This window comes from Pungitius pungitius, chromosome 1 (assembly GCF_949316345.1).
Source record: "Pungitius pungitius chromosome 1, fPunPun2.1, whole genome shotgun sequence".
Lineage (NCBI taxonomy): Eukaryota > Metazoa > Chordata > Actinopteri > Perciformes > Gasterosteidae > Pungitius > Pungitius pungitius.
The window spans coordinates 11,560,703-11,582,929 of record NC_084900.1 but is presented as its reverse complement, the minus strand read 5'-3'; the positions used below and the strand labels follow the sequence as shown (position 1 = coordinate 11,582,929).

The window sequence follows — 22,227 nt, the reverse complement described above, 5'->3', positions numbered from 1 at the left end:
CATTCTTTTCTAGTTTGTGGGAGAATGGAGATTCCAGTCAACCAATCCCTGAGCTGATGACGTACTGAGGTTCTGGTCACAATCTTAGCCAAGCCCTGCGCTGAACGGTTTTGATGAGCAGATTGGCAGAAGTACACCAAAATATAAACACTGGACTGGAGTGTCTTGGGTTTTGCCCATGCAGCTAAACTAGTGTACGCCAGTTTGTGTGCTTTGACCGCCTAGAGACTCCCAATTAATTGAATATTTTTGTTTCTGACTGAAACCGTGACTGCAATGGGTTTTGTTTTAGGTTTTGGACAATGTATTTGGCTTTATTTTGACAACAGGCCTCTGAGATGGGTCTGCCTCATGAGGCCGACCGGACACAAATTCCTTAAGTCCCTGAGGCAGGCTGGGCTCATCACCAACCCAGGGAAGAGGGAAGTTGGAGGAAAGGAGGGACGGCATCGGAGGCACAACTTGGGTGGCGCCGCCCAGTGGACAAGATTGCTACCATAGCAGCCTTCACCGTGGCCAAAGACCAAAAAAGATATGATGCTTTTTGGGGACAAGCGGGTTATTACAGACGCTTCATTCCAAACTAACCAATGTACAAGCTTGCCGTTGCGCCCCCCATCCTCCAGATATTATCCAGAAATAGATTTCTATGAGCAAACTTTAGTAATGATCACTAATTCTTTATCAAAACAGCATCTGTTTGCATGCAACTGCAGTTGCTGGTAAATTTATTTTATGTTATTACATGAATGAGCCAATTGGAGAAGACAACTGTTGTTAAAGTTCTGCTATGCATTCTCTGACAAACTACGTTAATCTTCCAATCATTTCTACCACCACTACATCTCAAAGCCAGATTCCTAGATTTCCATCAGAAAAGTCTATAAAAGCTTTCATGACAAAAGGCCTCAATATGACAATCTGTCATTTTTCACAAAAAAGCAAGCATTTTGAATACATAAGTAGGTTTGAAGAGCATGTGTGGGTGTGGGTGTGTCTGTGTGTGAGAGAGAAAAGCCATCATATTATCATAATAGACTGCAACAAGCAGCAGGTGAACAAAATACAAGCATTCAGGTAAATGGAAAGCTTTGATTTCAGAACATGCTGTGTTCACAGTGAGGCCTGGCCATATACTGTTAATATCTTTCCGTCTTTTTGTGTCAGGATTAATTTGTATCTTTTCTGTTATGGGATGCATAGGTTACATTTACTTATATACAACTATCTTGCAGTATTAGTGTTTATACAATATCATAATGTAATTGTGGGATCATTTTACACAGGGGTATACAGTCAGCTGCAATCAGTCCGCATCTCCTCCAGCAGCAACACAGAGTCCATCCCTCTTTCTCAATTAGCAGGCAGGAGTTTGTTACTATGGCTACAGGCATCAACGTTGCTAGGTGGCTGTGTCAGGGCTGCAAATTAATTCACCTGTTGTTTGAAAATTATTATGTATTGATGTTTTTAACCCGGAGGGCGATTAATAAAAGCCACAAACATGTTTTTTTCAAGGCATAAAACCAGATTAAACCAGCATGACGAAGAACTCCGTTTGGAGCTGGAAAACCTTTTTTTTATTGTAGAATTGCCGTAACTCCAGACCCATCTGGCTCCTATTGAGTCCAAAATGGGAGGGAAGCCTGTGGGAGCCTGCGTAGTTATCTACTGCTTTTACAGCAGCAGCATACTATTCCAGACTTGTGAGATATGAAGATTTCAATAAATCCAATTAGCTGTTCATAAAATCAAGCATAAAACAAAAGCACGCGCTGACAAGCTGGATTTATTTTCTGACAAAAGAATTGACAGTTTAGGAAATTTTCTGATCGGATTACAGCACCATAAGACAAGGCGGCAAACCTCAATGAAGAATGCCATACGGTACAACCCTAAATAAAATACAACACTTCCTGTAACTTTTTGTTGACCAAGTGGTCACCAATGTGAGTGAAACATTAAAACCTCCCTTTTTTCCATCAAATCACCTTCAGTGTTATCATTTGTTTTCAGTTAAACTAGAAACGTCAAATGCATAAACCAGTCAGACAACTAAACCTCTATGACATCATCATAGCTTCATAGCTTTGATCTGTTCATAAGGTTCCAAACACATCAGTAGAATTCGTTCATGCTCATACCACCTGTGTGGTAACTTTCAAACTGATCGGACATCGGGGGTTGGAAACTGGCTTAGTGTGGTCTTTTTTTAATTTCTAGAGGGCGCAATAGAGACATTTCTTCATACACAAATGTGAGACCCAAAAATTATCAAATGTTTTGCAGTCCAGATATCCATGCCAAATTTAACAACTTTTTGAATATGATAAAGGCCCCAAAAAAAAAAAAAAAACTTGCACAATCTCTTTAAAATATTTACTGCAGGTTCTCCACTAACGTTGTGGGAATTCCTTTTCTCTAGAATACTGTTAACATAACACACGGGGACACTTTGTATTCAGAGTTATTATAATCATTCAATATGAAAACATATACCCTGTCGGCCTACTTGCACCCTTTTCTCTCTATTCCACAAATTTCTTCTTTAAAAAATGTCTATAAATGTCAGAGTCGGTAAGCGTATGTAGCTCCATTTCCTTAATAAATCGACAGTCACTCTTATTGTCCTCAAATCAATTGAATTGGACCAAAAATAACCCCAACCGATCATTTTGGTTTGTTGTTGAACCAATTGAGGTGAATCATGACATTCAGTACCGGCCAGCAAGTGTCCGGCAAGCCTTGGGTGGTGAATTGGCTGCCTGGATATTCAGAAAACTCATTCCAGCCTGCACTCCGTTCTGCCAGCCGTTGGAACGGCATCGAGCCAGCGTTTCATCCTCCAAGACTGAGATTTGTAGGGCCACTGCTTACCTGCATTGATCCAGTATGGCCTAAACGTTAATGACCTTGACCGTTAATGACCTACACACTTCTTCACAGAGCGAAATCACAGAATATAACATAGCAGCCTATAAAGATTGAATAGGAATCCATTGAAGGAAATATCGATTACAGGTTAGGTAGAAAAGGCAGAGCTATTCTGCCATGTTACTTTATATCGGTCCCAGGTCCTTTTGAAAAGACATTCAAATGAAGTGCCATGAAAAAGTGTAAAACTGAGACAAACTGAAGAGAATGGATCAATCCCAGATGTGTCTCTTTGGACTTCAAGGTAAAAATATGGGCTTAATTTCAGAGTCTCAAAAGTTGTAGTTTGTTACTTTTATATGACATTAATTCTGTTATCTGCTGATAAGGAGGTGATCCATTCAGGCAAACCCAACCTTATTGCCATGTTGACTTTGAGAGTCCCTTATGTATTCTGACATCTTCCAAGTTCCAAGTTTAGAAGTGCCATGTTAGCGCATGGATGGAAACATTGATAATTAATTGAGCATATGAGTAAGTATGCAAGTGTTTTTGATCCCACGTTCTTTGTAGTGTAGCAATTAGTTTGAAAGGCAGGAAGAATGTGAAGATTTGGAAGATTTGGGGAAACTACAAAGACAAATGACAAAGATCACATGAGGAAAGTTTGTTAGCCTTTGTAATTGGAAACATAAACTCCACACATACATATTTTATAGCAATATTTGAAACATTGTGTAACTGACGTAGAAGAACTCAATCTGCAAAAACAAACTGTAAGTTAAAACGTAATCACCAACAAACAACTAACGAATATAGATACAGCAAAATCACAAACATACATGGAATTATTCATTTATTTAAAAAGCCTGCACAGAGTGACACACACTAATCTGACCTCACTATCTCTGTGATACCCAGGGCCTACCTAGTGGACCGCCGTCCATGTTTTTCAACACATCATATCAAGTTTTACTGAACAGAAAAACTAATACACTAGCACAGTTTGAAATTAAGCTCAGTTGTATTTCACCAGAAATAAAAAAAATGTCAGTAATTTGAAATGGAACTTTATGTTTAACAAATCTGCAGTAATTAAATGTTCGATAGATCAATTATATTTAAAGTTTGACACAGGGATTTGAACATGTAGTGGAATTTGAAAGATATCAGTTAAATCTGATGAAGGTAAATGATTAACACATTCAATTCAAGCAGGCAGAACTGATATTGGTAGCATCCTGAACTGACAATAAAGCATTTAATTTGCAGACGATATAATATAAATATTTATTTTTGTCATGGTAATATTTTAAATAATATATACTGTGGGATACTGTGGGGAAAGAACACAAGAAATTGTAACTACAGCTGAATCGTTAGTATTAACATAATACATTTGAGAAACCAGCTCATGATTAATCACGTTTAAATTGAAAATGTGGATTTATTACATTCTTTGGGAATGATTTACAGTACCATTTAAAGGTTTAGAGATATTTTCTCATTCAATTTGATGAGAAAGTGTGTCACGTATCTGATTAATAAAAAAAGACTCCTTGTTCATTAAATTCAAAGCTTCAATTGAAATATAATTTAATTGGCACAAAATACTGCAAATTCTGAAGACTACAACATGAAGTATCATTCTTAATCATCTAAACATCTTATTTTAATTGGTAGAAAACTAATATATCTAAATAATGTGATGGTAAACTATACATCTTTTTATAAGTTTAAATGTAGGATCAAAATGGCATTTGGGCTTTGAAAGTGCAGGCTTAATTTTTTTAATGTGTGATTGAAATAAAAATCCTCAAAAGTGCAATGAATTGGAAATATTTCTGAATAAAAACATTACCTTGTTAATGGATTTGAGGATTGTGGGGGTGCTCTTGGGTGATTAATTAGAGTGTACCTGTAAATAAACAATTACGATGAATGAATGAGGAATTTCCCATTTGTAATTAGTTAGTGGGGTAAGCAACCTCTTATGCCTAGTAAGTTATGTTACAGAATCAAAATGGTTAAAAAGCCTTAAAATGTTGTGCCTACATTCACTTGTGCTTAACGTCAAAAACAAAACAAAAATCTCTGTTACATGAAGCCAGATCGATACATAAGTTTCTCATCAAAGTTTCTCAGCTTCTAAAGTAAATTATTACATGGAGTTTAATAAGAACATACATATACATCTCTGTGGCATAAGCCAAAGATGGAAAAATACTTGTTAAGGTGTCATTACTTTTTTAAACCCTGGTTCTGGCTACACAGTGGTTGTACGAGAGGTACATGTCCCATTGCGAAATAACATATCAGAAGCCAAACAGTCCTTGGGAAAATCCAGAGGGCTACAAGGTTCTTGTCTCTTTAAAGCTACAGCACAGTAATCCACCTGTTCCGCATCCAGTCCAGACTCCACCCAACGGAAACACACAATGCGCTGAAACGAACGCCGGAAATTGTCAGACACAAAGCCGTACAGAATAGGATTGGCGCCGCTGTTGGCGTAGCTGAGGATGACAAAAAGCTGAGTGACCATTGGGTCTGGGGGCCGGTGGAAAACGGTGACAAGCTGAACGATATAGAAGGGCATCCAACAGAGAACAAACACTGCAACCACTAGCAGCACCATGCGGGTTATCTTCTTCTCCGAGCGTCGCCGTTGAAGCCAGCCTGCTTTCAGCCCCACTGCTCGCATCCTGGCCACCATTAAACAGTAGCATAAGCATATGGCTCCCACCGGCAGAAGAAACCCCAACAGAAAGGTATAGACCACAAAGGCTTCTGACCATGCAGATTCAGGCCACAAGAAGTTACAATCCACACCACCGTCCTGCGCAGGGACAGTGTCTGCGAAGATGATGATGGGCAGGATGACTATGAGTGACAGCCCCCATACACACACATTGACTACTTTGGCCACTGTCGGTCTGCGGTAGCGGGCAGCCTTGATAGGGTGTACAACTGCTACGTATCGGTCAACACTCAACACAGTCAGGCAGAAGATTGATGTAAACATGTTGATACCATCTACACTCAGCACCAGCCGACACATCAGCGACCCGAAGGGCCAATGACGGATGGCAGCTGAGGTGGCCAGAAAAGGAACACTTAACATGAACAACTCATCAGCAATCGCTAAGTTCAGGATGTAAATGTTGGTGGCTGTTTTCATTTTGGCATATTTAAGAATGACATAGATGACCATGGCATTGCCAGTTAGACCTACACAGCAGACAAGCGCATAAATGGATGGAATGATGATTTTACTGGCGTCTGGGTCCTGATAGTAGTCCTCATAGTCAATGCTTGTGTTATACGGCAGCCCAGTTGGATAGGACCCATATTCCTGGCTCCCATTGAAATCCATCATTACCTTTTCTGGGTATGGTCACTGTAAGTTGGATCCAGTTTTACAATAGAAACTATACAGCTAGAAGTGAAGCCAAATTTGGGGTTCTTGGAATTTAAAACTCTGCAGATTGATTAAAAAAAGGCCCTACAACAGTTTTTAATATGCCACCTGATTCCATACATTTGCCTAGACAACAATAGTAATATATAAATATTTATTCAACAATTCTGTTTTAGCAACCTTTGAAGAGCAATCTTACCATGTTTAGATGTCAGATATCGAGGAGCGCTTATAACAAGGACGGGTTATTTATTGTTTTTGTTGCTATACCCAAGAAAGAAAATATAAATTATTCTTCTCGTGGTCCATACATCATTGATCCTTTTGGGTCTATTTTCTCAAAAGTGAATTCTAGTGGGAGTATCGACAAAACATTTATCTTTCCTTTCCAGCAGGGTATGCAGCCAATGCTTTCCAGGCTAACTACTAGACACACTGATTCACAGGATTGTTAGTGTGCAATCATGTAGCATTACATTCTCTTTCATGCATTATCATTTTATTGCCCATATGTTCCAGTTGTGCAGAAGAAGTGCAGAGGTCTGATCAGAAGCAAGGTAAGACCACTTGGACACACAGTATACCGTACTATACAGGTGTCCATCTGTTGATGGAAAGGACACGCTACGAAAGGTCAAATCACATTGAGTGTGAACTCAAAGGTTTGTGTTAATTTGGCACTCATGTTGATGCGTTGACTCTCGCTGCCACAGCAGTGGAAAAATCACAAGGTTCCTTTTGAAGCTTCCCAGCGGGGTGCAGTGAGTTCCCACTTTCTGTAGCCTGAATCATGAAAACCTGTGAGAAAAAAAAAGAATTTACTTTAGTCACTTAGTTTTCCTCCAAGAAACATTGAGTACAAACATCAAAGTACAAATTAGTCATTCCTGAGAAAACCTGACATTGCATTGGCTGTCTTGAAACTACACAACATTTACTGGGTATAAGCATAAACACATTTCTGTCTGTATCTGTGGAACATTTCACAGGCTCAACATATGTCTCATATATCTAGAAGGCGTCTATAGCAGTACTGATTACCAATAGACACCATAAATAGTTATTGAGAGAACTAGTAGCAAATACCGCTGGAAACCAATAAAAAACCACTGATCACCGGTTGGAAGTGCATATTGGGCATCCAGCTTTATTTTTGTTAGGCTGTACATGAAATCCTGACCTTATGAAACACGCAGAAGACAAAGCATAGAGTTCTAGGTAGAAAAATATTTAGTGATCTTCACAAAGTGGAGGAATGATGTTAACAACACAATTTGTAGATTTATTAGATCAGCAGGAGGCTGCTGCTACAGGCAGGGGGATAAAGCCGGCAGGAAACCTAAACTGCCATGAACAAACAAAACAATATGTTCTGAACAGAAACAGATTCATTCTTCTGTATTTGTTAATTGATCACCTGCGATTATTAAACAAACATTTTCCATCACCCCCCACTCCCCTTCCCTGTATCAGCCACCTCAGTGGGTCACCAACTTTCTGACAGACAGGACGCAGCAGGTGGCGCTTAAAAGCCGGAGCACCAGGCTGGAAAAGGAAGAGAACAGATGGAGAGCACTGAGCCTTGGAGAAGGACCTGTAAGGAGGAAGGACTCCCTAGACCACACAGTAAAGGGAACACTTTTGGTGTGTTGTACAGCAGCCACAGGATGGAAGGCCTTATTTCAGTTATCTGTTTATTTAAAGAAAATAAAACCTTTTCTTCTGCATAGGAAATCTGTTGGTGATGTTATTTTTTCACTACCACTACCATAGGAACCCCCCATGACGCTATATTATCTTCTTTGTTTTTTGCTTTTCATTTTCTTGTTCTTTTTTTTCGAGGTTTATTTGTATGTATGCAGAGAACAAAGTTTGTAACCGGAACCATATTCCAAGTATGCATAGAGTTCAGTTCATATCTAGTACTGAAGAGTAGTTCAGAAAATGTCTCATCTCCTGTATATGAACTTTTTACCAACCCAGAAACAGCAACGCCCCTGTTCAAATTTTTTAGAAATTCAGCAAAAAAATTTGCAAAAGAAATTCAACAAGTGAAAACTTGTAACATGTAGAATACATGTAGAGGAGATTGATAAACTAATAATAATTGTAGAAATGGAACAGTATTGTACTTTAGGATTTAGAAACCCCACCCATACAAATAGTATACCCTACTTTTAAAAATCTAGTAATCTAAGTAATCTAGTAATTTATAGTACACCGTAGCTGATTTTAATTCGATTAAAGAACATCGGTAAAGCCGCTGCTGCTCATGAAGTTTATTGGGCACTTAAGAAACTTATTCATGTGTTCATTACACTCCCTGGCCATGTCCGAGTAAAATCAAGAGCGCTTTTATGGAATTGCAGGTAATAGAGTTGTTCAGTATTTCCCCATTTAATGAAAATGCATTACTATCTAAATTAATTACGGAGCTTATCATTATGCAGTTTGAGTTTCTTAATGTATTATTGGTACACCAGAGCATATCATTATTGTCAACAATGGTTAAAGTGGACATGATAAGACTGGAGAATATTACCCGCAATTTTATTACACTGCTTCAATTGGTAATGAATACTAAATACAATACATGCATAATTCATATTATTAGAATTAGAATTATTTTTGCTAGCAAGATGTCATTGATCTTAATGGAATGAATTCAATTCATTCCTTTAAGCCAAATGCCCGCACATTTAAAGAAATATAATCTGATTGATTGGGGTGATGAGGCACTCATACATTTTCCCAACATGAATTTATCTGCGATATTTTGCCGTGCTTCTTGTCTAGCTGTCGTAGCGCTGTAAGATTTTTCCATGATTATAGTCTTGAGTTTCTCATATGCGTGTAAGAAAGTTATAGTTTTGGTGATCAACGCTTCCACCGTTTAAAGTGGGACAGGCGCACGCAATTATCCTGATTACTGAATTATGGTTTGAATTAACAAGATAGTTTGTGTGCAAATCAGCCTTTGAGGAGCCGAGACAGCCTGACTGCAATCATCGGGATAGTGTATGATGGCTAATAGAAACATTTTTAGTTGAAACATAGTTGAACCACTTATGAGGAACGGGCCCTGATCTGTTATTGTCTTTGCCATAGAACGCATTCATCAAAAAGCCCATCATTAAATTTTCGTCAAGAACCAAGCAACCTGTACTCAACAATTTCTATATTATTTACAATAATTAAAGTTGGGTGGGTTTTTTGGGGCATAAAAAGCTAAAAGAATTCCAGCAACACAAGCACTTGGTGCGCCTGCAACCCTACAGATTGGGTTTTTGATTGAATCACATTCGTTTGTCAAGTATCTTGTACAGCTGTGACTCTGAGTCTTTAGTAGCTAAGACAATTATTACAAAGGATTTACCTCATTGTCCTTATTGGATTTACCTTATTGTCAATGATACCGAAGAAAGCACATAAAAATAGTCTTACCTACCCTGTCTAAGACACTGCGCTGTCAAGCAAGTAGCTTGACAGGAATAATCATCTTTTGAAATAGTGCCTGCCGGGTCTGCTTTGAGAGTATTTGTATTCATGGAGCATGGCTGTTAAAATAAGACAATTTACCAACACTGATGATTTGAGCTGTTCACAATATCACCACACACTTATTTGTGTCTGTTCTGCCCATAGGAGGACCAGTTATAGGGTCTCCTATTCACAAACTGCAATTGCTATACGTTTCGAGCTTGATAGCTGCAATGTTAACGTTTCACACTTTCTGTGTCGTTCAATACATCATCTGTGGTTTGGCTGCTGCCGGATTCTTTTTTTGTCAAACATGACAGCTCCAATTAACCCAATATAAACCATCTGCCTGTTGTTATGACCAGTGACATCACCCAATGCAGGCACCTGAGGGTGATATGGCAATCGCATGAATTTCCCCAATGCACGCCGCCCTTATCCAAAGTTTCTGATTTTAAGTGGCTGTTTACAATGCTCCATTTTCCAAGGGCACTTGTATGCCAGGAATATTAGATATATCCACTATAACTGGACACCTAACCCTTATACTCATTCAGTTTATATCTTGTCAAATGCTACTGACTTATTGGGCTAACAATGATGCCGTCACTAAACACGCTAAATGGAATGAACAAGGTCAAAATCTCTTCGCAATCCATACCTGCGCAGACCTAATTTTCCATTGCCGGGGCCGCTTTTCAACCCGACTAACCATGTGCACTAACAAACTCACATGATTCCCACAGATGAATTGAGATGCTGTTGTTGTGTTGTGAAGGTCAGTAATGTCAACTTGTTTCTTTTTGTGTATCAAGTAAGCTTGTCTTGTAAGCATGTCTTCAATTACTTTAGAAGATCAGGGGCTAATAGCAAACTGTAGATCACTGCGTTGCTTCAATCAGGGCTTCAGGTAACAGTAAAACAATTGAACAAAACATGGAAAGGATAAGGGAACAATCAGTTTGAGCATTAAAGCTTTGTTTGTATGCATGGTGCCGTAGCATGCGCCTCTGTGGACAGAGAGTGCATGGAGGCCTTCATGCTCATTATTCTCCAGACAGCACAGGGCGTACAAACAAGATGTATTCGGAAAAATCAAAGACCCTGAATGTAAACCAGAGGTATGCCAATAGACTGGAGACTGTAAAATGCCATGCACTATTCTCCACTTTTGAGTTTTTTGCAATTTGTATTTACTGGGGCAAATCACAAACCAGTCCAAGTGTTCAGTCTTCAGATCTTCAAGTGCAACGGATTTTCTGGCAAGGTAAATATTTCATCTGAGTGTGACAGATGTCAACTAGCTTGATGTATAATTTATGTCTGAGTCTGGCTACATAGCCTATTGTATGTACATCGAGATAGTTATATGTGCTGGCATGGTGTCTAGGCTAGTGCTAGGCTAGTAAACTTATCAGTTGTGTTGCTAGGTTTAGGAAGAGGGAGATTGGGAGCTTGTAAGTTCATGATAACAGTAAGAGACATCTGATCATCTAACCTTGCACTGGTATTAATGTTATGCTGTATATTCTCAATGTGAATGTCATAATGAAAAATCAATTGCTGGCCTATAGTATAAAGTTAGTTGCAGCCAGGTTATGACAGAGGTCCATTTGTTAAATATTACATTTATTTGGTTTAAAAGGCATATTATCAAAGTATTCTTAGTTTTATTATTTCACACATTTTACATTTGGCCAGGTGGACAAAGATCTCAGCAAGTTGATTTGTCTGTTCAAAAAGGAGCGTCATCAAGCACAGATGGAACCAAGCCTGTGTCTTCGATGGGATTTAGGCTCTTTATTTTCATTTTATATTTTGCTTTTATAGTATACATAGGCCTAATGTGTGATGCTAATCATATGTGATCAATGTATGTTCTTGTTGATACAAAGCCAAGGTTTATGGGCTGTTAAGTACCATTATTACAAATATATATATATATATATATATATACAGTATATATACTATTATATTATATTTATTTACATAATGAAATCAAGTTGTTGTCTTTTAATAGCTGTTCCCATATTGTACTTGCTTGAATATCACGTTATGCTTCCACAACGTCGCAATTCTTCCACAAGATTTTAAAGCTGGAATTTATAATGACTTTAAAATGTCAGCAGCATGTAACACACTTTTTCTATCACGTTTACTGTAACACAGCAGAGGTGTAAATGGCAGAGTTCCTTCTTCCTGTACAGGGTATATTTACCAGTTCCATTAGCTTTATGTGTTGTTTGATATCTTCTCTTTTCTGAAACACTGATTCCTCCTCTACGGGTACCATATTGATCACTCAACAAAGCTGGAGAAGCATTTTGAAAGACTCAAACACAAAATTGACCCCTAGAGCACAGATGAAATTGCCCACCTTCGTGTACCTACATCCTATTTACATAATCATGTAGACGGTGACACAGTGCAGGAAGGGAAAAGGAAGAGAGTGCTTTGAAAGGCTCTCTTTCATTTGCATTTGATTCACCCCCAGCACAAAAGCTACTGTTGACATACGAGAGCCCATTTTCATCTCATTTCATGTGACATTTCTGAAGCTCACATTCTGGAGTGCAGCCTGTGATTAAATATGCACAAGGCTTCAGCCCTGTCTCCCAGATACTGTGTTTTTTTTTAAGGAGAATCCAATGCTAAACTGAGAACAGACTTTACTCTCACTAGAGAGTTTCTGACAGAAATACTTTCTCGTTTTTTTAAGTTCATAAACTATGGCTTCAGGATTATGACCAAAATAAAAGTAGCAATTATTTTGGAAGGCAATACAGCTAAATCACTACCTGTTAGTTTAAAAAGCCTTCAATTTGATATGGAGCAGGGTAAGCTATTTAAATGTCAATAAAACCTGTCGATCATGTTGTAGTTCTTCCAAAAACTTTAAAATGTGTAATAATGAATGATTTAGAGAATGTAAATTACTTCTATATGGCTCTGAGCATTGTGACAACTCTGCAGTTTTTTTGACCCATACCACAAGCAGCTCAGGTATCTCATGTGAATCCACATATCCCTCTCGCTCTCGCCTAATGTCCTCGGTAGGATGAATGAGGACCAGAAGGCATCTTGGCGCAATAAGACATGAGCGATTCCATGGCGCCGTCCTGGTCTGCGAACAACAGTGAATTTAAAAAAGGCTGGAGGCTTAGGAACCCACTTAATAACACGACCGTTTGTCTCCTTGTTTTTAGCCATCCACTGCGAAGGGGAATGAGCCGTCGCTAGAGTGAACCTTCTCCCCAGCAGGTAATGTTTGAGCGTCTCCGGGGCCCATTTTAGGACTAAGCACTCGTTCTCTAAATTTGAGTAGGGAACTGCTTCCTAGAGAGAAGAACTATGCAACAGTTCTTCTTTCTAGGTAGCAATTTGCTACTCAAATGTAGAGAACGAGTGTTTCTTTGTGGTCAGTTCTGTGAGGGGGGGGGCCATCAAGCCTGTGCTCACACCAGCCTCTCAGACTCTCCCCCAGCAGATCAACACACGCAAGGCTGCTGGCCATGATGGCATCTCCAGCTTTGGGTGATGAACTGAAGCGCTGCTTCATTCTACCGGTCTAAAAATGATTTTAATGCTGATTTTAATGCTAAATGTCTTTTAATTAGTCACAGTAAACTAATACATTTTCAGTCTTGCTTTACAAGAGACAACCACCTCTTCCAAAACGGGGGAGGCAATGTGAGCAAGCCCAGACAGATAAATGTACGCCTTGAATGCAGCATGACATGTTTGTAAAGATTGGTTTTAAATACAAATTTGCTTCTTTTGTTTCAAACAGACATTAGAGACAACCACTGTTTCCCTTACCTATTATGTTTTTAACACGTCAATTGCAAAGGCATAAGTTTGATTTTTGTGTGTTCTTTTCTACTCTGCAGCCATCTTACATGTGTTTTTTGAATTGTGTGATTTTAGTGTTAGTTTTATTTTGTAATTTCGACATCTTTACACTGACCTCCCGGATGGTAGTTTAGTCCCACATGTACTTTTTCTTTGTTTTTTATCTATTCATGAAGTGAACAGTACTTAATCTATTTATTAAGACTCAGCTGTTAAGTTAAGTCATTGATGTAGATAATTTTCGGAGCCGCCGCTGTAATCTGAAATAACAGTTGAGGGCGAAATACTGTATAGTCCCGTTCACCTGTGTTTATTCCTGCACTATGGCAGGCCCATTTCTGAATGAGGTTTCGGATGAAGAAGCACTGATATTGAGACGTGCTTTCAGGCACTAAAAGGTGTTTGGGGACAAATCAAACACACAGATGGTCTGTATGGCACTGTGCTGTTTGCAAACGGCATGTTTTTATATGTAAATTAAGTCACTATTTGCCGTATTGTCAGAAGTGTGTGCTTGTCCTTAGCACACATCTTTATTCCCTTCCCTGGTCACAGAAGAACGTGTTACATCAAAAGAGCATTTACACAAGATTCCATGTAACATGAATTATACAAAACGGTTTAGATAAAATATCTGAGGAGGCATGTTGTAGGTAATTTCTAAATTTGCAAACTTACCAGCCTGCAAAATGTTATTTAATCTTGACTTGTTGCCAGGATCGTTTATGTCCAATCATGTTTGTTCTGACTGAATATTAATTGTAGAAAGATATTTAGAATTAGACACAGCTGATTAGTGCATATTGTACAATATATTCCTACATTGTGAATAAGGGTTTGAAATTAGGCCTAGTCTTTAGGGTAAGTTTCCAGAGGAACATTAATTCCCTTTGCTCACTTTTAAGGCAAAGTGTAGGCTAAATAATACATTTTATTTGTTTAGTGCTTTACGTGGTAGGCTAGTAAAACCAGAACATTTTGCACATAAACAACAATAAAACTAACACATAAAACAAGCATATTAAAAGCAATTAAAAGAGTGTACAACTAACGCATTCAGTCGATCCGTGATTGTCTGCCAGGCTTTGTCTCTCTGTTTAATAATATATGGTTCACCTTCTCACGAGTTTCCATAATTAGTTGCTGCTCAGTGGGTGAAAAATATGCTGCACGCGTCTTCTCCATTTCTGCATCAGTAAATCTGTGATCAATACCGTGGTCTGTTGAAGAAAGTTGTATACCTAGATTGACATAGCTCCACCTTCTCACCCTGGCTCGGTCAAACGAGCAACCGATCAAGCCGCAACGAGCGGGGGGTCACACAATGAGTCAAGCTGCGCTTTTTAAGCTCTCCTGGATTTTGAAATAGCCCCCAGCTCTTTGGCACATCAAACGCAAATGAGTTGAATACCACAAATGATTCTGTGAGGAAGCCAATTCATTAAGCTTGTTGGAGAATGGCTTGCATCATTTCAAACATCCATTCTAAATGTGCGAGGTGCTCGGAATGCACAAAGCCTTTTTAAAGAAAGTAATCAAGAGGAAGTCTTCCTGAATCGTGCTAAATTAATTAGCTTGCCATTGTCATAGAGGAATAAATTCACCGGACCAGCCACCACCACGCTACACCAAACACGTTCCTACTCAACCCATTTACTAAAAAACAAGTGTTCAAGCAATCCGTTATGGATAGAAGGAAGCCCTACAAAAACAACAGTTAGCGATTTAGGTGTGTGACAAAATGTAGGTGTGGTGTCTGAGGAACATGCCTTTGTAATTGGATAACAAACCGGTGTTTGTGTGGGCACAAGAAAAGTTCATGGAATCCAAGATCTGAAAGTAGTCTGTTAAAATACGATAATTGCAAAATCTGCAGACGCAGCTTCCTGGTGTTTTTTGAAATGTTGAACATCCATCTAAAAGCCAATAATATTCAAAGCAAATATTACGGGCATAGATAGTGTTAAATAATGGAAAAAAGCCCTCCACAACAAACAAGCAGCTGAATCAAGTTCTGTAGAAGAGATCAAACTGTACTGTATCCAGTTCGTAACCTCTTCACTGTTACTGCAGATTGTCTGTGTCATCGTCTCCATCCGTTCCTTCCCCTGCGACTGCTGCACCGCTCAGTGGCTTTATCCTCCTCCCTCTAGTTAGGTGATGGGCTGCAGGTGTGACCTTTGCCTCGTGGCTGCAGCACCTGCACTGGGTAATATAGTCCCTCTATCACCTCCCCCAATCAGAGCTTGGCCTGCTCGGGTCTTCCCCCTGGTTTGCCACAACAGGTAGTGGCAGCAACCTCAAGGTGTCAATCTGCTAATTTGGCATAGCGGAGCTCCAGTCGAAAGAAAATCCCACCCTAAAGCATACATTTTGTCTTCATTACTCTAAATCAGGGCTGTCCAAATACTGGATAATGTCAAGATGCCCAAGGGGGGCAAAAATCATAATGATGTCATGCAAATAACACACATTTTTCATTGTCACAATTACAGTATCTTTATTTTTCAAATGGCAATGTAGCCAAATATGAGCGAGAGGCATGAACAACTCTAAAAATACAAATCCTCCTTTCTTATCTGGAGAGTCAGATAACATTGAAGAAACTATATGTAAAACCTATAACTTCCTAGTTTGAAGTTGATAATTATCAACTGTCAAAGGCAGAATTGCATTTTAAAATTTGTATGATTTATTTAACAGTGCCAGCAGCCCATTAATAATATATTATATATCTGCGGGCCATATGAAATCTAACACCCATGCTCTAAATGGACTATCGTTTGCTCAAGGAACATCATGCTGGGAAGATAATGTTGATGATGATGTTGTTACAATGTTTAAAAATGGAAAAAGCAAGTGAGAAGTACGGCCATTTTTTTTTCATAGACTCATACAATCAGACTTCTTTTTGCAACCATAGTGGTCCCCTGATGGTCAGTTGAGAGAATGTGTGTTTAACACGGTTTTACTCAACCAGAGGTTCCACAGCTTCCATTCAAATGATAGACAACAAAAATGATAAATTTAAGTTTAATGGTTTTAATACTGGAATTGTCCTTTATGTAGCCATAAAAAACTCCTCTGTTCTATAAAGTCTCTCTAACGTGTGTTAGCGCATCCTATGTTGTGCGTCTCAACGTCAGTGCTTCACAGAGAAAAGTGAACAAGGCTACATTTAACTCCCTTCCTTAAACAAGAGTAGCACATATTTGCAAGTTGTGAAACACTCTCAAAAGCATCCCAATGCCCAATTCTGCATATTCTCTATCTTCTTCCCAGAAAGAGAAAACAATGAAACTGCATTGTGAGCAACAATGTGCCATGAACAAAATATGGATGAGAAGTAGGTTAATGCAGCAAGGAAATAAAAAAAAAAACTCTGAACATAACCGTTAACTATAGAGCAGGAGATTACATATATCATAAAGGGTTAAATAATTGCCCATTATACATATTTTTGGTCTTGTTTGATTGTGCACTTTGGACGAGTGTGATTCATAGTTTTCAGCATTCGTCACTGAAAATGATTCACAGATTGTTGCACACATTAGTAAATGTCATCCATTCATCATGTGATAAATATTTGTTAGCACTTTGAGACTAATTTGACCCTTTTAGAATAGTGCACGTGCCACAACGTGAATTGAAAGTTGAAGACAACAATAGTCTGTTTAAGTTTAGAAAAATCTGCCATGTGCAAATATCTTGTTCAATAACTCAAAGACAATACGACTTGCTCTAAATATACAAATATTGACGTGTGCATTTACAAGCTCGGCTGTATCTTACTTTCGAACTAAATAACAATTGAATATGAGGTAGATAAAGAATAGACGACACAGACGGCAGAGACTCCTCAGGCCCTCTATCATCCTATCGTGTCGGTCCTTTCTGTCCTCCTGTCTCTCAGGTGATTCATCCCCTGCAGGTACCGCCAGTAGAGACACACGATTGACATCTCTTTTAGTAGGAAGCTTTGAAAAACTCCAAAATAGACCGGTTTATTTGTGATGTTCTTAAAGGGCACTTTTGTATTAAGAAAGATTGACTCCCCTAGTCCTCACTACCGGCATAATAAGAAAGGAAGCTTCCTTTACCCCCTTGGATACAGCTTGTGTGCTAGAGAGCACGTCAAAGATCACCAAGAAACCCAATTTCCAGTCGATCATGAACATCAACATATGAACATACAATCTCCCTCTGCCTATAGCAAGTTACTCGACTGATAAATGAACGTGCCAAACACTAGCCTAGCCTAGAAAGCATGCTGGCGTCATTAGCGCGGACGCCATGGCCGACGAGGGGAGGGGTGGCGCGACCCTGAGGTACCCCGGTGATTCCTCCCACTCTCATCCGTACTTTTGCATGCGGCGGCAAATCGACGCTACGCCAAGAGACCAGCCCTGCTCTGATTGTGATTGGTTTGTTTCACGTTCACGGCCAATCAAACCGACGATGGAAAGCAGGAATCACTCAATCAGGGACAGAATAGGACGAGTCTTCACAGAATTTGGGTGTGATTATTTGCATGGGATTCTGCATTGAAGATAACTAGAAAAATATGGGGCAAACTCCGTCCCTTATTGATTCAAAACGTGACGCACTATTTGATTCTCAAATATGGGATAATTCCGTATTTTAAGGGACAGGTGGCATCCCTAATCATAACCATCACCATGTACATATAATAGGCTATGTAGCAAGAACTAGACACAAATTATTACTTTAAGGTAGTGACATCTGTCACATTAAATATTTAGCTTAATAGACAATCCGTTGAACTTGAAGATCTGAAGACTGAACTTTTAACTGTTATTGAGAAAGTATTTTGAGTATTTAAAATACAAAATGTCTCCCCTCTCTAGTGTTTTGTTATAAATTACGTTACATTTTTACCAGCCCTATCAAATGCAAACGACAAAATACTAATTAGTAATTGAACTTTGTATCTCAAATACAAGTGAAATACTGCCCATCTGTGGCAGATAACATCTGCTTTAATGACTTTTCTTCTTTCTTTTACATTGAGTATAAATTTACTAAAATTGATTTAATTAATACATCTGTCCTTAAACATAAAGATTTACCTAGAAACAAAGGTTTAACTATGCAAGGAACCCACGTGGTGAATAAACACGGCCTCTAAGCAGCACCATGGCCTTAAATGGTTAATAAACCCTGGTATACTTTAAGTAGCAGTTTTCTGTGATCTCTCATATGTACTGTGATGGTGGCTGGAAACCACTTGTGGAAAGCCAGTGTTCAAACTGAAACGTTCAATTCCTTGCTCTTAATATAGTTACTTAGTGGTCCACCGTTAGGGTGCTGCCCCATTATTTAATTATTTTGTGAATTATCTTAGTGATGATTAATGATTCTATTGATGTCAATGATTTCATTTCAAATTAGCCCCTACTACACCGTTCCCAACACTGGTCTACTGTAATACCATAACACTCTCATACAATTATACAGAGTTTCTGCAACACCGTAATTCAGTACTGCCGCAGCACCACAACACTATTATTCTGTAACACTGCCTGTGCCTGTTTTCAATGATCTCTGACAGAAAGCGAGGGTCCTAAAAGACATAAATACACATTTTCTGTAATGTTCAGTATATAACCATGGTTTTGTTCTGGTAAATATGTATTTATTTTTTTCCCAGGCTCCACAGGCTCAACCATTCAAATGTATTTTGACTAAAATTGGCTTCACATGGTGTCCTACAAAAGTTGGATATTGAGATTATTCAGCATTTCTGCTCAACACAACGGCTGTTCATTTGAGCTGGATGCCTTATTATACACACGCCTGAACATGTTTCCTGTACAGGACCAGAACACACACACTTGAGGAGGGAAGCCACATGCTTCAGGTAACACAGCGAGTGCTTCATCGATCCTGCACTGCCCATGGGTTTCTCCTCTCCAGCTGCTTCCAGTCTGCACACTATACAGGTGTAGTTATACACCTCCTGCAACAGATCTTCTTTCCATTATTTAGTCTTTGCCACATATATGAGCAAGGGTAGGCTAAATAGCAAAAACACTTCTCGCATGACAATACAAGTAGCACTTACATACACCAAACATTCCCATGTCATTTGTATCTATTTCATGAAGGTTTATTCCCAGAGATCTTTGCTCATTTATAATGTATTGCCTGATTTAAACATTTCATTCAACTGGCAAAAATTCCTGGTGGCATACATTGATGATTTATGTTACCCAATTCAGCTTGGGTGTCCCTCCTTAAGACATAAGGATAAAAAATACAGAGAATTGCATTGCAATTTGGTTTAATTTGTTCATGTACTGTTATTTTATGAATCTTATTCCATCATAACTTTTCATTTGAAGATATAGATGTACTGTATATATATATGCCTCGCAGGTGTAATATTGAAAAATACATACATTGATTTATTGCCATGTATACACACACACACCTTGTGTTAATATGATTAATGACTTAATCATTCAGCAGGGGAATTTCTATTTTCTTTAAAGAACGCTACAGTCCTAAACGGTCGTAAGAGAGTGTAACTGAGAACATTATAGCAGCATTTTGACCGCAGTTGCACGGATGCATTAGACCGGTAGTTACCAGCTCTTTGAGGGAACGGAATGAGAAATATTGAAAATGAAAATGACAGAACTAGCATGATTGTTTATTCCTTTGAAAGATTTGTCTGGGCTGGCGTTTGCAGAGAACATTGGCTGAACTCTTCACAAACGTGTGATATAATGCACTGACCTTCACTGAATCGGATGAGACACTGAGATGCTTGCAAGTGTGCGCTGGTAACTTACCGTCTGTGTAGAGCTGCAGAGATGCCACCGTCCTCCCGTCCCGGTCGCCGTGACGATGAGCGTGGACAGGAAATCTGCTCCTCTGCGCTCTCTCTCTCTGCTCTGCTTCAAAATTGTGCCTCCGTCTTCCCATAAGCTGCTGTGTGTTTGTCAGCATCCAGTGATCTGCGAACTGCTTAATGCCGACAAGGTTTCCTCTCAGCCCGCTCTCCCTCCCTCTCTCTGTGCTGTCAGACACTTGCTTTTGTTGCAGCCTGACGAGCCCTCTCTCTACCTCACACACACAAACACTCTCGCTTTTACCTCAGATTTCTCCATTGTTTCAAGGATCATCTCCACCTCTTCCGTGTTGCATTTCACTAAGGGAGAGGCTAGCCACCCCCACCCCTGAAAAATACATCTTAAGGGGATAAGAGGAGAAAGATGAAAGTTTGTTTGCGGAAATTGGGATGTTGCATTGAGTTGGAAGGGAAAAGGCGAGACGGGGTGAGGATTAAAAACACTTATTGATAAGGTTGACAAAAGTGTATATTAAAAAGCTCATCATGAATCAAAGAAAGACAAAAATACTAAAGAATGACAAGTTCAATTCCCTTACTTTGAATTGGGCAGGAAGCAAAAGAGGTTCTCCATAGAGTGAACATAGCATTAAAATAGCAGAAAACATGGAGGCCTTCCATGCTTCTTATGCATGGTAATGTATACAATATCATCATGGATCATACTACTACTCGCATACAGCAGCTGATAACTATTGCATTGTTGTTGAAGGGCAACGACCACCCTCAATTCCCCCCTTAGGTAAAAAAACTTAGGTTTGCTCCGTCAGCGTTTTTGTCGTAGTTTGCACCTGAAAGCGATGTTTGTGCCGTTAGCTTCTAGCAGCCAGCTCAGCCGCCGCAACGCTGAGGGCCTTATTTGGTTATTTGGATGTTGTGGATGTCGTGTTGTTAGCAAACATTTTTCTTACTGCAATTCCTAAAATACATTACCCAGCGTTATAGCTAGTTGTGGACCTTTTCATTTGAGCTTGTGCTTCTTTACAACCTCCATTGTGAATGATTAGTGACTCATACATACTTTGATAATACCAAACAAGATGTCATGTTACTGTCAAGTGATTCATATTGAATGCTATATGAACCCTCCAAGGTCAGATGGCGTCCGCCCAGTGGGAGGTGTGAATGGTTATTAATGTGAAATCAATGAGCACATGGCTCAGCTTTGAGCCATTCAAGGCAGGATCATACTTGTTTCCAGGTACCGCTTGTGTGTGCTTTTGTGAATGCTTTTATTATAACGGTTTGGTAAGGATGTCAAAACTGCCCATTGCTGTTTCCATGGAAATCATTGCAAACCTTAAGGCTAAGGCTGGCGTTCCTGTTCAACTTAAAACTATGGATCTATATTGGTGTTTCTGTTATGTGTGAACTTGTGGCTTTACAACCAATGGGTGATGTCACGATGTCTATGAACAATAGATCTTGAGCATCGACCATGAAGATCAACCTACCCTCTCTGCTTGTGTCCACCTCTGCTCATCTGCTGACTTCCTTCATAGATTTTCCCGGTGGAGAATTACTGAGCACGAAGCCCAGGAGCAGGAATTTAGAAAAGGTCAAAAAACACGAGTGAGGTCAGAGGACTGAGCAGAAAAAAAAAACTGTATACAGATTGCATTAACTCAAAGGTGCCAGGTGTGTCCTCATGTGCTCAAAGAGTTCCCCATATGGGCAACAAATGAGCCAGAGCAGGGTCAAACCGAGCTCTCATCGTGAACACAGA

At 39.3% G+C, this 22,227-nt stretch overlaps 1 protein-coding gene across 1 annotated transcript; it reads right to left on the bottom strand.

Annotated features, from left to right (window-relative positions):
- Positions 1–3,313: 3,313 nt before the first annotated feature.
- Positions 3,314–20,783, bottom strand: sstr1b (somatostatin receptor 1b). The gene is made up of 2 exons (XM_037480784.2): positions 20,443–20,783; positions 3,314–7,090 (listed from the first exon to the last, which is right to left on the bottom strand). The coding sequence occupies exon 2, from the start codon at positions 6,248–6,250 to the stop codon at positions 5,141–5,143; it is 1,110 nt and encodes a 369-aa protein (XP_037336681.1). The 5' UTR covers positions 6,251–7,090; positions 20,443–20,783; the 3' UTR covers positions 3,314–5,140.
- Between the last annotated feature and the right edge of the window lie 1,444 nt (positions 20,784–22,227).

Coding starts and splice junctions, on each gene's coding strand:
- sstr1b (XM_037480784.2), bottom strand. CDS start 6,250: ATGATGGATTTCAATGGGAGCCAGGAATATGGGTCCTATCCAACTGGG.